This window comes from Xiphias gladius, chromosome 12 (genome assembly GCF_016859285.1).
Source record: "Xiphias gladius isolate SHS-SW01 ecotype Sanya breed wild chromosome 12, ASM1685928v1, whole genome shotgun sequence".
Classification (NCBI taxonomy): domain Eukaryota; kingdom Metazoa; phylum Chordata; class Actinopteri; order Istiophoriformes; family Xiphiidae; genus Xiphias; species Xiphias gladius.
Window position 1 is genome coordinate 361,796 of NC_053411.1, and position 17,045 is coordinate 378,840.

The following is a 17,045-nucleotide window of genomic DNA, read 5'->3' on the forward strand; positions in this document are numbered from 1 at the left end:
GCCACCATAGTCATGTCATTATGTCACTGTATAGTCACTGTATACAGTCAGACAGTGACACAATTTTCATAATTTTGCCTCTGTACACCACCACAGTGGATTTGAAATGAAGCCATCAAAATGTGATGAAGTATAGACTTTCAGTTTTCATCAAGGGTTTAACAAAAATATTGCCATTTTTATAGATATTCCATCCTTTTTAAGCTCAAAAGTAACTGGACAAACCAACATAATTGTAAATATAAGGATTATCTTTACTACTTGGATGAAAATCCTTTGCAGTAAATGACTGCCTGAAACCTGGAACCCATGGACAACACCAAATGCTGAGATTCTTCCCTTGAGATGCTTGCCAGGACTTTATTGCAGCCGCCTTAGCTTGCTGCTTGTTTGTGGGTCTTTCTGCCCTCAGTTTTGTCTTCAGTAAGTGAAAAGCATTCTCAACTGGGTTGAGGTCAGGTGACTGACTTGGCCTTTTAAAAATATTCCATTTCTTTGCCTTGACAAGCTATTGGATTGCTTTGACACTATGCTTTGTTTTGTTATCCATCTGTACTGTGAAGCACGATCAGTTTTCACAGCATTTGGCTGAATCTGAGCAGATGGTATAGCCCTATAAACTTCAGAATTCATCCTGCTACATGTATCAATAAACACCAGTGAACCAGTTCCACTGGCAGCCATACATGCCCATGCCATAAAACTGCCTCCACTATGTTTGACAGATGATGTGGAATGCTTTGGATCATAAGCTGTTCATTTCCTCAGTTAATCTTGGTTTCATCTGTCCAAAGAATCTTGTTCCAGAACTGGGCAGGCTTTTTTTTTTTTTTTTAGATGTTTTCAGGCAAAGTTTTTTTTTTTTTTCCGTTTTTTTTTTTTTTTTTTTTTTTTGGTTTCTTTTTCTCAGCCTAATTTGAATCAGCACCTCTTTGGACTGCACATTGAGAGTTCCCATGAACAGCTACCAAATGCAAATTCAACACTTGGAATCAACTGCTGAACTTTTATCTGCTTAATTTGTCATGAAATAATGAGGGAACAGGCCACACCTAGCCATGAAACTGATGGTCAGTCCATTGTGCAATTACTTTTGAGCCTCTGAAAATGGATACGATGTATAAAAATGGCTGTAATTCCTAAATGGTTAATGCAATTTTCACTAAACCCCTTGAGATAAAGCTGAAAGTCCACACTTCAATCTAATCTTGATGGCTTCGTCTCAAATCCATTGTGGTGGTGTATAGAGGCAAAATTACAAAATTATGTCACTGACTGGTACAGACGTACCTGTCTGTACGTCTGTATATGTCTCTGCTTTCACAGGAACGCTAGCAAAACAACAACAATGGTGGACTACTTCGTCTCTTTACACGTGTTGTACCAGGCTTTGCAAACGTACATTGGCATCCAAACATTTTATGTTAATTTCCAAATTTTTAAAAATGGCAGTCACAAAGTTTTATTTGGTCTCCCCCCACAGCCCTTGACGTATATGGTTCTTGGTTCTAGACCAGCAAAGTGTTGGTGCTGCTTTCAAACCAGTTTTCCTTGCTGAGAGCCAGTTCTTTGACTGTAAAAATGTGAAAAATTGGTTTGAGATTAGGCACCTACTTAGAACCAGCCCTCAAACTGCCTTGTTGGAAAAGGGTACCAGAGGTGTCAGACGAGGCAAAGAACAAAATACATCATGACAAAACGTCATGTACTATATTTACGTGTACAAGCTATTTTCCTGTCATTCATTACACAGTTTTAATGACTCTCTGTACGTATGCTCCCTCCCTCCCCTCTTAGGTCTCTACATTCTGTACTGAGGCTCTGACCATCTGTAACTCCCTCCTCCACCCCCGCACTCCCTCCCTCACCCTCCCCTTACCCCCCCTTACCCTGAAACACACCCCTACAGTTCCAGTCCTCCCATCCTCCCAGGGGCCTACCCCTGGTCTCACTTTGCCAACCCTTTTAGGAGGAACCGCCCCTGGTCCTCCCTTCCCCACCCGCCACTCGCTCGGCCTGGGCCCCGCTTCCCTGCTGGGCTCTCTGGAGAACCACCTCTCCCTGGTGCCAGGGCTGCCGGGTCAGGCCCCCACCCCAGGAGACATGATCCTGTCCCCGCACACACACCATCTGCCAGATCAGGCTTCGCTTGGCCCTCCAGAAGGGCAGAGACCTGTGTTCATCCGCTATGAAAAAGAGGAAACGGAGGACGTGGAGATTTCTCTAGCCAGTGACTCAGACGACAGCGTGGTCATTGTTCCTCCGGGTATGCTCAACATGGAGAACCAGCAGGATGACACGGCAGTAGCAGCAAACTCCCAGAACATGGCCTCTGCTGCACCAGGGAGCACTACAGTCACGCTACCAGGAGGAGAATGTGTCACCATGGTACCCACAACAGCAGCACCAACCACATTAGATGGCCTCTCGCTTTCCAACAACCTCGCCACCTCCTCCCCCATCCTCTCCACTTCCACCACCCCCATCAACTCCTTCCCTCCTTCTAGCACCTCAGTGGTTTCCTTGGTTCCACCTTTGAACTCCAGCACACTCACAGCTCCACCTGGTGGTTTGGGGGACTCAATGCCTGGCAGACCTCAGCTCCAGCAGATGCTGCTGCAGCCCTCCACACCGAGCCAGCCTAACCCCATGGGTCTACCTCTCCAGATGCAGCAGCTGCAGAATCAGCTCAGTCAGCAGGGACGGCACCTCCACCAGCACCAACCACCACCTGCCAGCAACGAAGATTCAGCTGTCATCAACATCAACAGCACCGACGAGGAGGAGGAAGAGGAGGAGGACATGGAGGATGATGAAGAGCTGGAGGAGGAAGAGGAAGGGATGGATGAGGAGGATGAGGAGGAGGAAGTGAGCGATTTTGCTGAGGATGAGTTTTATGATGGAGAGGAGTATGAGGATTATGATGAAGAAGAGGGGGAAGAGCTGGAGGAAGAGGAGGAGGAAGAGGATGGGGATATACCTCCTCTTGAGGGTGCAGAGGACAAAGCAGGAGAGGTGGGGATGGAGGAGGGGAAGGTGCTCCAAGCAGCAGTGGATGAAGGAAGGATGGCTGGATTCAGTGTGGAGAGAGATGAAGAAGGAGGGATAGAGGAGATCCACACCAACAGAGTGCTGTTTGGAGAGGACAGGATGAAGTTGCAGGAGGTGGAGAGCATTGGAGTCCTGGAGGAGGCACGGGAGGGTGAGGGGGAGGATGATGAAAGTGAAAGGATGGATGATCCCACCATGCCACAGATACTCTGTGTTACCGGAGGAGCATTGGAGGAGAGGGAGGAGACAGAGGAGTTAGGGAGAGCTGGAGGAAGAATGGTGCAGGAGGATGCGAGCTTGTGGGAGCAAGGAGCCAGTGCGATTGAGCCAACAGCCTCCTCAGAAGAACACACAACCAATCAGAATCAACAGGTAGTTAGCACAGTTTTAAAATCTCAACTCTCAAGGAAACTGATGACATCAGAGTGTTAAAGTACTTAAAGTGAGATAAAAAAAAAAGAGGGTGGGAGGATGGAAGAAATGAAGAAATGCCAGCTATTTTTGGCTGGACCGCAACAGCGGGGCCAGTCATATAAACCAAATGCCACTGGACTGACTGACTGACTGACTGACTGAGTTCATGATAAAGTTACAACATTGATCAGCTGAATGCCGCATGCTCTTTTTCAAAATGAATTAGTGCAAACAGTTTCTGTTGTGTCATCAGGGGGCCATTTACAGGCAGTGTAGCCAGCTTGGCGCATTTGTTTGCTAGATTTATTGACTTTCACACCCCTTTAGCAACTTCTCTTCACAAAAACACCTAGAGACAAATTTAGCGGCTTTTTGGACAAAGCTTAGCTACTTTCCGAAGAAAGAGAGTATTGCTACGTAAGGGCAGGCTTTCACACTGCAGGCACAGCGTTATGCATCTCATTCAGTTGACTGCACAGCAGCTGACACAGACATGAACGACCCTCTTAACTTTCTCTCTGAATGATTATATAACACGTAAATATAGCCAAAATCACAGCACAGCCATTGTCTTTAAATTATGTGTATGGTGATTTTGTCAGATGATGTCAGCTTGGAAATGGCTTGGAAGGGACTGCTGCCTAACATGTAGTCGTTGCGTTTCAGTCACTATTTCATACAAACAGAATGATGATCATTTCAGAGGTTAATATATGTTCATGAACTGCTGCACCTAAGGGATTTATGATTAGACAGCACCCTCTCCTGACATGTTAACCCTCATTTGCAATACTGCTCTGTAGAAATACTTTATTACAAGTAAAAGCCATGAATACCCTAGGAAAATGCATTGATAATGAGTTATCAGAAAAATGTACTTGAAGTATTAAAAGTAAAAGTGATGCAGCAGATGTGTCAACATGTAAGAGGTATTTAATGTTGTAGGTAGTGGATTTGGAGCTTTAACTACCCGTTCCTGCACTTTGTTCGCACTGCTTCTAGCATGTTGCTTCTAGCATGTGTTACAGGTGTCACATGATGTCGCCATGTGTCGCCTTTAGTCAACGTCATCCTTTTGATTTTTAATCAGTTTTTGACTAAAACTCTGGATATTTTAGTCTCACCTTAGTCAAAGTGAACAAACATTTTAATATGGTTTTAGTTGACACATCATGTCATTTTTTTAGTCTTCAGAAAATGTTTTGCCAAAAATGTTGTGAACAATTTTTAGTATAGTTTATTTTAGGTCTTGACCTAGAATTAGTATGTCAGTCAAACTTCAGCAAACTGCTTTCAAATGAGATTTTAAATACACACCAGGAGGTACAGCTTTCTTATATTACCTTTAAATGTCATTATTTACTTTCTGTAGACTGTTTATTGAGCCTCATACCGATTCATGCTTTGGCTTCAAAATGTACCCCCACCCGTCCAACTTTAAGAATGTGAGTATGTAGAGTTTAAAGTTTATAACATGGATGATGGTGTTTCATCTGACTCCATATATCCAGTTTAGCACATAGTTACAGTGCATTCAGAAAGTATTCAGAACCCTTACTTTTTTCATGGTTGTGTTGAAGCCTTATGCTAAAATAATTTAATTTCATTTTTCCCTCATAAATCTACACTCCATACCCTATAATGACAAAAGGAAAACAGAATTCTAGAAGTTTTGGCAAATTTATAAGAGAGGTAAAACTGAAATCACATTGACATAAGTATTCAGACCCTATGCTATGGCACTTGAAAATTAGCTCGGGGGCCTCCCATTTCCCTTCATCTTCTTTGAAAGTGTTCCTACACCTTGATTGGAGTCCACCTGTGGTAAATTCAGTTGACTGGACAGGATTTTGAAAGGCACACACCTGGTTATATAAGGTCTCACAGCTTACAATACATATCAAAGCAAAACCAAGCCTTGAGATCAAAAGAGCTGCCTGCAGAGCTCAGAGGCAGGATTGTGTCAAGGCACAGATCTGGGGAAGGCTAAAAAAAAAAAAAAAAAAAATCCGCTGCATTGAATGTTCCCAAAAACACAGTTGCATCCATAATTCTTAAATGGAAGAAGTTTTTAACAACCAGGACTCTTCCTAGAGCTGGCCACCTAGCTAAACTGAACAATCGAGGGAGAAGCGCCTTGGTAAGAAAGTGACCTTGAACACAATAGTCACTCTGGCTGAGCTCCAGAGATCCTGTATGGAGATGGGGAAAACTTCCAGAAGGACAACCATCAGTGCAGCACTCCACCGATCTTGGCTTTATGGCATAGTGGCAAGACGAAAACCTCTCCTCAGTGAAAGACACATGAAAGCCTGCTGTGAGATGCAAAATACACCTAAAGGACTCTCAGACTGTGAGAAATAGGATTCTCTGGTCTGATGAAACCAAGATTTAACTTTGGCCTCAATTCTAAGTGTCATACCTGGAGGAAACCAGGCACTGCTCATCACCTGCCCAAATACCTTTCCAACTGGGAAGTGTGGCAGCATTATGCTGTGTGGGTGTTTTTTCAGCAGCAGGGACAGGGAGACTGGTCAGGGTTGTGGGAAAGCTGAAAGGAGCAGAGTGCAGAGATATCCTTACTGAAAACCTGGTCCAGAGCACTTATGACCTCAGACTCTGCAATGGTTCAACTTCCAGCAAGGCAATGAACCTAAGCATAAAGCCAAGACAATGCAGGATTGGCTAAGGGACAACTTTGTGAATGTCCTTGAGTGGCCCAGCCAGAGCCCTGACTTGAATCCGATCAAACATCTCCGGAGAGACCCGGAAATGCCTGACCACTTATGGTCCCCATCCAACCTGGCAGAGCTTGAGTGGATCTGCAGAAAATAATGGCAGAAAATCCCTAAATCTAGGTGCGCAAAGCTTGTCCATCATACCCAAGAAGACTCGAGGCTATAACCGCTCCCAAAAGTGCTTCAACTGAGTACTGAGTAAAGGGTCTGAATACTTATTTTAATGTAATATTTCAGTTTTTCCTTTTTTAATAAATTTACAAAAATTTCTAAAATTAGGTTTTGCTTTATCATTATGAGGGTATTGTGTTTAGATTGATCAGGGAAGAAATGAATTAAAAAAAATTTTTTAGCATTAGGCCGTATCATAGAAAGTGAAGGGGTCTGAATACTTTTTGAATGTACTATATCTCATCAAACTGGATAGTGCACCATAGAATACGTCTTTGAATGTTCTGTTATGAACACTAAATACATGTAGGGTCCGATGGCAGTGCACATCATGGGCTGTTTTCATGAGTGGGCCCCCTTTTAATTTAATTATGCTTTCTATGAGCATGTGCAAGATGGCACAACACACATTGCTGCTGACAGTTATTTCACTAATTGACAGTTGGCGGTGGGAACATGCAGGTTGTGGACAGATTTTCTGGTTTCTAAATTCTACTCAAACTATTCTGGGCGATTAGTTTAAAGAGAAAAAAAAACAAGAATAAATAGACAAATTAAATTAATCTGGTTCTTCTCACATGACTCTGGGTCCGAAAATGTCCTTGGAAATCATGAATATTTGTAAATAACACAGTGCTGAGAATTTCTATGCTCTCATCCATTATCCATATTTTTGTTCAAATACTAGTTTATAAATGGGGCTGGTATTGATACAGTGTGGTTACAAGGAAACTGAGCCCTCTCTTCAACTCAACAGGAGTCAAGGGGTGAACCAGCACAGGAAGCCAGTGTCATTGATAACCACCCATGCAGTCATCAGGAAGAACAGCTAGCAGCTGCTCAAGAAGCAGACTCAGCAGCTGCAGATCCTGAAACTTCAACAGGTCTGAATACTAAAGCGCAAGAGGAGAGAAATGCTGAGAAAAATGAAAAAGTGGAAGCAGAGCACAAAGAGACAGAGGGAGGAGGAGGGGGAGAGAGTGATGGAGAGGCGGAGAAAGGAGTGAAGAGGAAAAGAGATGAGGTGCACATGGATGAAGAGGGACAAAGCACTGAGAAGAAAAAGGTAATGATTCATCGCTGATTCTGATTCACTTGTTCTCTCATTCATATTCCATTGATCATGCAAGACATACTCAGGACACTAATTTAATGCATATAAAATGGGGGGGGGCAAAATAATGCTGACAATCTTGAACCCACAAAAACAAATTTGCACGTCTTAGGTTACGATGGTAATACCCATCATAGCGAAAACAATGTAAACCTAACAGTGGAAGCTAAAAGCTTGTTAACTGTATGTTGAGCCAGATGAGCCCTTAAGGTAATAATTTATTTTACACCTCCTTTCTTAAAAATTTCATAATTTCTAAAAAATTTCCCTCAAAAAACTGTTACTAATAGGACTAGGTATTTGTCCTAAACAATAAGGAATATAGAAACAGTGTTCAATTGGTACATTTGCCGAAGTAACCTAATGAGTCAGCACAGTCAGAGCATGCAAACATGCAAAAAATGAAAAGGAAAAAAAACCAACTAATTATTTGGACAGTTACAGATTTTTTTTGTTCTTCGGGCTCTGTACTACAGCACATTCAATTTGAAATACCATAATGGATACTACATTAAAGTGCCAAGGCTCAGCTTTAATTTGAATAGATTTTCGTCAGTATTGAAAGAAGCTCAATTGTGCATGAAAGACTCCCCACCCCACCCCTCACAAAGCATGTCTGAGCAGTTGTCCTTTTGTCTCTCCTTCAGATGGATGATGAAGCAATGGCCTCCATGTTGGCTGATTTTGTTGCCTGTCCACCTGATGATGAAGATGGTGCCTCTGGATCGAACCGCTCATAAAATTTGACAGCCTAAACTGATGTAACTGAAGTCACCATGGATGCAGGAGATGCTGCCAGGATCCTGTATCATTACTTACATTTCCAAGATTTAGTTACCTCATAAAACTACTCCCTTATCATTTTTGACATCTTCAGTCGTTGTTCACATTGTTCACATTATACGTAGAATCTGGCCCCCAGGTTTCTTTCTTTTAACATTGTTGTCGACTTTGAGTTGCACTGTGTGGGGTGTGGGAATACTTGGAGAAAGACACTTTTTTTTTTTTTCAGACTTTTTACTGTCACACCACCCAGCTTTTAATTGGCACAATCTAGTTTTACATGAGCTAAAAGAAACAATACATTTTCTAGAGTCCCAAGTACTACCGGGGAGGGAGGGAGGGAGGGAGGAAGGTGAAGCTCTATGAAGTGTCACTCAGAATGCTAGCGTTTGTTCTTGTATACGGTACATATTATCCTACAGTTAGTGTATGCAGTGGGTTTTTCTTGGATTTATATGTACCTTTTGTGCTCGTCATGTTTTGTCATTACTGTCATACGCTTTGTTAGAAAAAGTAAAGAAAATCAAACTACATACATTATGATTTTTCATGATTTAATTGTTAAGCACAACAGTAAGTCAGCTCTCTTTTTTTCTTAAAGGGATGGTTCAAACACTTTACTTGAAGTCATCCTGTGAAATTATTTGTGGAGGCAGAAATCTCAGAACCAGATATCTGAAAACATGGACAAAGAAAACCATAACTATCTGACTGGACAGATACCACAAGTGAGGAAATGTGTCTGTTCTTTGGGTGAACTGACCCTTTACATTGAGATACATCAGGTTTGTCCAAATTCCATAGTACATACTGCACACAGTAGGTTCTACATACTAGCTGCCATAGTGTTCTGTTTTTGTAGTTATATACAAAAAAAAGTTGTAGAAAAAAAAAAACAGGAAATGACACAATCTGAGCACCAAGGGTAATCAGCTGACAACAAAAATGCAGCAGAATAAGATCTAATACTACTTGTTTCCCTATAGCTTTCTGGAGCTGTTTCACAGCCTTTTGCAGTTTACTGAAATATTCTGCAGCTGTGAACGGCTTCTCCATTTCTTTTGTGTGTTAGAGTCCACCATGTTTTAAGTATACATACGTTTGTCACTTTTACAGTGTGAACACATTTACAAACCTGCTATGAATGAGTATGCAGTCTGGAACTGAGAGACAACTTTGCAACTCTTACGGAACAGTGGTCACAACTGGCCTTCCTACAGTTCACATCATGTACTTGGCAGGAAGGTAGGTTGTTCCATACATCTTTGACATCTTTGAGAACTTGCCACAGTTTGCTTTTGATTTAGGCTGTCTCAGACCTTTCCTGCAGACTAGGCACAGGAAGTGCTTTGCTGCCTCCCTCCGCTTAAGAACAACAAGACATTTGGTCTTTCCAAACGGATTTGACGTACATGTTTATTTTACACACTGTATATAAAAATGGACGTGGACTCCAGGTCCTGTGACCAAAGCCAATGCGGAAGTGCCTGAAAGTGCAATATCACCGAGGGTCGCTAGGTGCTGGCTCAAAAAAAAAAAAAAAAAAAACTGGGTCCGATAGACTCCCGTTCAAAGAGTGTCAACTTATCTTATGAAATATCGAGTCAATAAATTTTAGTAGTAGTTATGATGTCATTAGCTATATTCACTCCTTCTGATCAGTGTACTGGTGGTACTTTTGAAAATACATCTATACTTAAGTAGATAAGCCTCAAGAGAGTTATGTTTGGGGGCGTTCCTGTTTTGACATGCTTTCACCGATGAACATCGTGAACGAGCATGCACATTGTTTTGATTCAGTTGTGTCATAATTACTCTTATTTTCTCGTTATTCGTAGGAGTAGGCATTTTCCACAGACATGTATGCTGTTCATTAGCTTGTTTGAAGAAGTCTTTGGTTCACCGTAATTAAGGCGTGTTCTTCAGTTAGTTGTACTAACAGACCCTCAAGGGATTCTGATATCCATGTTTTTCGGTAAGTGTTTATTGTCCTAATGGTTTCCAATTGTAATGCACCGTTAAAGCAGTTTTAGTGTTAAGTATGATGTGTACAATGCACCCAAAAAGATTGTATGTTTTTTTTCCCTAGGTTTTCTTTGACCAGAGAAGGAGAGACAGTTAGCATCGTAAGTAATCTCACATTTAATGTGAATTACAGGAGCACCTTGCTAACCAAGCTATCTAGCTATCTCTAGTGTTAGCTGATGACTGAGCGTTTGCTATCCTAACGGTACCTAGCCCCGCCGGGCTGGTAACCTGTGCTAACAATTGACTGTGGAATGTAAATCCTTACTTTAAAGTAATGGTAGTTATTCAGTCAAATACCAATAAAAAGGAAGATTCGACCAGCGTTTAATGACGTTTTGTTTTTGTTCTGTTTCTGGCACATGTGACCCAGTTTAAGTGCATTGCTTTAGTATTATGCTCTGCATTAATTTAAATTGATAAAATTGTCCGTCACGACGTCGTGATGGTACAGGTTAATATAACGTTAAGGTAACTTAAATATGGTCACAACAGTAACGTTAACATTCTACCTTTTCATTAGGTAGTTTTGAATACCTATGTCTCTTACGTTAAACAGGTGAAAAAAAGTTGTAACCACCACACTCAGGTGTTAACATGGAGTTGTCCAGCCCGTTGTTCATATAGCTACGTATTGTAGACGTCGGAAGGAATAACATTAGTCAACAAGTTTACTAAATTTTGTGAACAGATCCTCATTTCAAAAGCAGCACTTACAATAGGCTATAATTTTTTTTGGATGTTTCCTTTTTAATTGACCCATGTATTGTGATTACTGGACAATCAAATATGGTCTCATAATCTGGAGTAGCCTAGTGGTTATGTCATTGTGATGTCAACTTTACATTGTGGTTATTGTTATCATCATTATTATTATTATTGTTATTGTTACTATTATGTTAATTATATACTGTGGTGAGGTGGTTATAGAATTCACTGTGGTTATCGTGTTAAACCAACCTTTGTGTGTTTTACAGGAAATGAGAGGTCATGCCTGTGCTCTGACCATTACACCTGTGTTTTGATAGCTCGAAGACTTCAGTTTTCCTGCAGCCAAACGTCCTGTATGAAGCATAAGATTCCATGTTGGAGCGTCACTATGTAAGATCTGTACTTAAAATAAATTTTTTCTGTTAATGTACCTAACATGGAAACTTTTGCAGGAATTACAAATATTGTTAACAATTAAATCAATACCATGTTATTAGAAAAAAACTGTCGCTGATAGAATTGTCTTTGATGTAGCGCTAAAACAAATTCACAGATTGTAAGACTTATTTACTCTAATGTAGATTGGAAGATTAAACACCCAGAATATGATCAAAGTAGAGACTGAAATTACAGTTAAATATAAAATTTACATTGCCACACGGATGAGCGGGAGAAAAAAATTCTCTCACTTAAAAGGGAAGTGACTAAAGCACTTTCTTATAGAACAGTGAATACCCAAAACAGGAAATCATTCTAATGTCACTGTTTTAAGATGACCCATTACACACATTTGAATTTCTTTTTACAAAATGATACAACAACAAAAAATGCTTGTTCCTATGTACAATACACAATGTATAGAGGAACATTTGTCATGTTGGAAATTGTTTATTTAATACTCCAAGTTCATACACAATAGTCTCAACTGAAGCAGACATTCATGCACCTAACCTGACAAGCTAATGATCCACATGGTGATCCACCATGTCTTAACTAAAGTGTTTGAGTTTTACTGTAATTCGAAAGGAATCCACACTGTGAAAACTGAACGAATGGTGCTAACAGAAGGAAGACCTCATGTATGGAGTAGCATATTTGGTGCCATTCATCTGGTTGTAGAGAAGGGAGACAGCATGGACAACATCCTTAGTTCTCAAATGTATTATAATGATGATGCCAGAAAACCACATCCAGTTCATCTTCCTCTGATGCAAGGACAAACCAACCTTTTAGAAGTTTATTTTTCTGTTCTTACTATTCACAGATTCAGTTCCTTGCCTTTGAATTTATTTCTGCCGTTGTTACATAGGTGATGGTATTTACATATTTAAAAATAGAATTTTTAAAGTATTAAACTGTCATTAAGTGATGGATCAACTCTAGCACACTCACCTCCTTAACGGGTGAAAGTGTTTCCCAATTTGACATCAACAAGGATCTTCAATACAACTGCCGACATTTGACAGATTTCAAAGCAGTTAGGTTAAGTAATTGATATTACATGTCCGTGTATGGTTTTTCATTTGATGGAGACTTCAAAAATGTCAGCGTCGTTCAACTTATTTACATTAGTTTTATTCATAACAACAGTTATTGTAATTGAAAATTGTGTTTAATGTGCCTTTGTAATTTGGAATCATAGTTTTCTGTTATATTGAAGTTTAAATAAACCTACCTTGATTAAATGGTACTGAGTGCATTTTCCTTTACCTATAAACGCTCACCTGGTTTTTCCGGATTTACCATATGCCTTGTAATGTATCTAACAGAGTTGTGAATTAGTGTTTCCAGTGTCATTAAAATTGATAAGTACATAAGACACACAGAAGGAAAGCACAAACTCTAATATCTCTTTTGATCCTTCATTGTCAATGTTCAGTGACAGCAAACATTTCTATCATTTATGTTGTTGATTAAAGCTAACGAAGAAATAACCTTGTAATTAATCAGAAATTCTGGCAAAACCTCCATCAATTACTTCTATGATTACAATACTGTGCATGTTGCTATTGTTAAAATTCATACCCAATACACACCATAAAAACCATCAACAACCTCACAGCAAGACCTTCATAAATAGCTGTATTGCACATTAAAAACTGCAGTAATTTCAACAATGTTATTATTCATCAAAAGCACTGGAAAGATGTAATAATTCATATATAGCTTTCAGTGTTAGGTGCAGCAGCCTGTACACTCTGAGTCAAGTCCAAGGCCTGGGTGAAGGAATAAAAGCTGCCTTTACAATTAAAGTGAGCATAGTGCAACAGTCTGTAGGTTGGCTGTAATGCATAATTGAAAAAGGTATTGCCATAGTCCATAAGTAATGGAGGGAATGTGCAAAAATTCAAGGAGCCATTTTCCATTATGAGTCCTTGTGTGTTTATTTGTAGTAGGCTGACAGCTTGAGGAAGAAGTTGTTCTGAAGTCTATTCATGTTAAGTTTCTTGGTTTACTTAGGTCACTATGAGAGGGACAAAAAGGCAACCTGACGGCGTATTTGAATTTAAATTTGCCCCAGTAACAATCTCTCTCCAAATAACTGATGCTCTGGGACCAGCACAATAGCATGATATTAACTATAATAATTGAGAACTATGAACTATATGAACTATGAACTCTAACATTCAAAACTTTTTGCAATTTACAGCTATATCCGACATGAGGAAGAGTGTTCCGAAGACCATGGGGTGGTAAGGGAATACGGAACAAGGAAGAGTATAGCTGGTGAGACTTAACAGTGTTATGGCCACAAGTGTTAAATTAACAAAATAGTATATTAACAAGGATAACACTAATCACATAAGGCATGACACTTTAGGTTATAGGTTATGTTCAGGGCTTTAAAAAAAATCCATCAATACTCAACTACAACAGTGGACAAATACATGAACATTCCACCATTGCTGAAGTTGGGATTTAATGGACTCAGAAAGACTGTTTAAAAAATATAATTTCCCCTAGTGGTAAAATGAATTCTATGGTGGACAAATAGCCCAGGACTCTCTAAGGAGTGTCTGTGAGGGTAATGTACAAAGCCGCTACCTAAACAATGACCATATGTAGCCATAACACTGTTCACAAACCTGCAGCCTTGTCAATCTTCCCCAGACTGGCACCAACCTTACACCTGCATCTCTGGGTGAGGCCAGTGAAGATGATCTTCATATCTGGATAACTCAGGTGGAGGTGTGCATGTGTGGAGCCAATCCTAGCTGACACATACCCAAAGTATGCATTCTTAGTGGCCCAGTTCAGAATCAAACTGAATGATGCCCATATTGTACTGAGTACTATAGAGACTATGTAGAACTTCTCTTCTTTCATTCGACGGAACTGTTATTGAAAAATAACATTTCCGTTGAACAGGAGGTTTGAAAAAACCTCCTGTTCAACTTTTTGACCCTCCCACCGTCCTTATAGTTGCTCTCACCTCTGCTCTGTCAGCTTCACAGTTCTGCCAGGCTTTTCTTTAAAATATTTCAATAAAAGAAACAAAAAACAATTCCTCCCTCTCCAACATCTGAGATATTAAAAGAAAGTGCAAAAAGATTTGAAGGACCAGTGTGTAAGATTTAGTGTCATCTTACGTAAGGTTGCAGATTGTAACCAACTGAATACCCCTCTCCTCACCCCTCCCTTTCCAAGCATGTAGGAGAACCTATGGTGGCCTCCAGGTAATGTAAAAACGCAAAAGGCCTTCTCCGTGGAAGAGGACCCCCTCCCTATGTAGATATTAAGGTCTCATTCTAGACTACCGAAAACACAATTCTTAGTTTCAGTTGATTATAGACTAATGAAAACATAGTTATGGATATTATATTCTATTTCTGCTGATAGATCCCCCTAAAACCTACACACTGCTCATAGCAAGCAAGAAGGTGAACTCTACAAAAAAATATATAAGCCTGCTATCTCACATAATAAACAGATTTAAAACTATCGATAAGGGTGTCATGCCTCAAGAAAACTCTCACAGAATGAAAAAGACAATACAGAATAAAATACCACTGTTAAATAGCATTTATATCACAAGAACAACTTTGTTAAAATTATGAAGGAGATATACCCAACACGGCTTACCTCCTTTACAGCCAGAAAAAGCTTTGACCCGCAATTCAGGTACAAACCTAGGTGCTACACCGACCACGTCCTTGGTACACGTACATGCACACACACACACACACTCATACACACATTGTGCAATAAATATAGTAGGAGATGTCCTGAAGCAATGAATATATGTACATAAAATGATTTGGTGGAATTCAGTCACTCATATTTAGCTGTACATATGCAGCACACTCTCGCGGACGTGTTTAAAAAAAACACCTTTTATGCAGCAAAACTCAGCTACAGCCACCAGGATCTTCTGGAGATTGGTAGAGTGAGTACTAGTCGAATGTCTTTATATGAGTTTTGGAGTCCAGGCCAGCTATGCTTTGCAAGCACTGATCTGGAGGAGGGAGCATAGAAAGCAGTGTGAGGGGACCGAAAAGTGGTCAACTTGTGAAGGTATCTGGGCTAGGCTAAAGGCTAAGCCCAGTGGACCTGCTCTCCTGTCTATCCTGTTGTCTAATGTATGCTCACTGGAGGGTAAGTTGGACTCTATACGGCTTAGACAGACTACCCAGACTGAAATGAAAAGCAGCAGCATGTTTGTTTCTGTTAAATATGGCTACATAGCAGGATTCGGGACACCACCATGGAGTTGGACAGGTTAACTTGCTGCTGAGCTGACAGGGAATCATCATGTGGATATTTAGTGTGATATTCATGCACTTTGTACACCTGCCATCCATCCCAACCACCGTGTAGTAACTCAGCTGCTGTTAATAAATGTAGCACTTTATTCATCCAAAAAAATACGTTGCCCCTGTTCTCAGTTTTGATTCATGTTCAACCTTATGTCTCCACCTTATGTGGCCTGCTAATATTTTTTAACCAGAAATTTGTTTCATTTCCTCAAAACTTGACATAAGGTCAAGTATCTTTAAGTTTTATCTTGGAAGACTGGTGCCAGAAGTCTACCATCACTTAATGGCAACTTTATTAGACAATCTCCCATAAACTTTTTGTATTACTTAACTTCAGTTTATATACTTCTTTCAATTCTTGAGTTTTTACAGCTGCTGCTGGTATGTTGCTCTATAATGTGGCTCTTATCTGACACTGTAGAGCCCAAATATTGACCCAACTTCCCCTTTTGCAACTTTGTGTGTTTATGTGTGTGTATCTGTATGCATGTGTGTGGAAGAGCAGGGTGAAACTACATAAAGGACTGATTGAGGAGAGTGTGAGAGAGAAAGTCTATAGAGTTCAGAAGTAAGAGGGAGGGAGAGAGTGTAGTAGAACTACTCCTGCTGAAAAGATTCAAAACTTGCCACAGAGAAACAGACCAGACCAACTGACCAAGTAATTGTTGAACTTAAAGCAGAGACCTGTGAATACTTTTTTTAAGAGAAAGAGAAGGAATCGGACACGGGGGAGGGGGGAGGAATAAAGAGGGAAGTGTATGAATACGAACAGAACCAAAGGAAATCTACAGGAAAAGAAAAGGAGAAAATTGATACTATAAAAACACCCGTGGAATAAGGTGAGTGTTTTCCTCTTCTTTTTTGGCTTCTGACAGCCCTGTGATACAAATAGTATCATGTATAGCTTACTGTGATTTTTTTTACTCTGGATAAGATTTAATGCATAAGCATACAGACTTATGGAAATTGCTTATTTTGCCCCCGTTGTGCATTTGGAGACCCAATCAGCAATTTAGGTTGCTCCTGCATTGAGATTGCTGCTGTATCAATAGTTGCATCAATTGTGTTTTTAATTAAAGACAAAGTACTGTTAAAGGTCAAAAAAACATTTTTTTAGAAGCTGAGACTTGATCCAGTATTCATAAATATGAAGCATTTCCATGCTTTCAAATATGCCTTCAAATCCCCATAAAAGTACTATTTGGTGTGAAAGAAATGTGAAAATTTTCAAAGCTTAATATTACAAGCACCAGCTGAACTGTCAAACATGTAAAAGTACTG

The 17,045-nt window shown here is 40.1% G+C and overlaps 2 protein-coding genes across 6 annotated transcripts in view; both read left to right on the forward strand.

Moving 5' to 3' along the window:
* Positions 1 to 8,804, forward strand: part of pelp1 (proline, glutamate and leucine rich protein 1) — a 21,517-nt gene extending 12,713 nt beyond the window's left edge. The window contains exons 17-19 of the mRNA XM_040141063.1: positions 1,798 to 3,423; positions 7,132 to 7,440; positions 8,136 to 8,804. Coding sequence (XP_039996997.1) covers positions 1,798 to 3,423; positions 7,132 to 7,440; positions 8,136 to 8,228 — 2,028 coding nt within the window. The 3' untranslated portion in view covers positions 8,229 to 8,804. The remainder of the gene's footprint in view (positions 1 to 1,797; positions 3,424 to 7,131; positions 7,441 to 8,135) is intronic.
* A 602-nt stretch (positions 8,805 to 9,406) lies between these two features.
* The window catches only part of alox12 (arachidonate 12-lipoxygenase), a 31,118-nt gene continuing 23,479 nt past the window's right edge, over positions 9,407 to 17,045 (forward strand). Inside the window, exons 1-6 of one of the 5 annotated variants that reach the window (XM_040141065.1) lie at positions 9,407 to 9,516; positions 10,110 to 10,246; positions 10,361 to 10,397; positions 11,274 to 11,397; positions 13,658 to 13,734; positions 16,270 to 16,603. The gene's annotated coding sequence lies outside the window, so the exon portion shown is untranslated. Of the gene's footprint in view, positions 9,517 to 9,990; positions 10,247 to 10,360; positions 10,398 to 11,273; positions 11,398 to 13,657; positions 13,735 to 14,031; positions 14,239 to 16,269; positions 16,604 to 17,045 lie in introns of those variants that run through there. The other 4 variants (XM_040141068.1, XM_040141064.1, XM_040141067.1 and 1 more) reach the window with 4 other exon arrangements.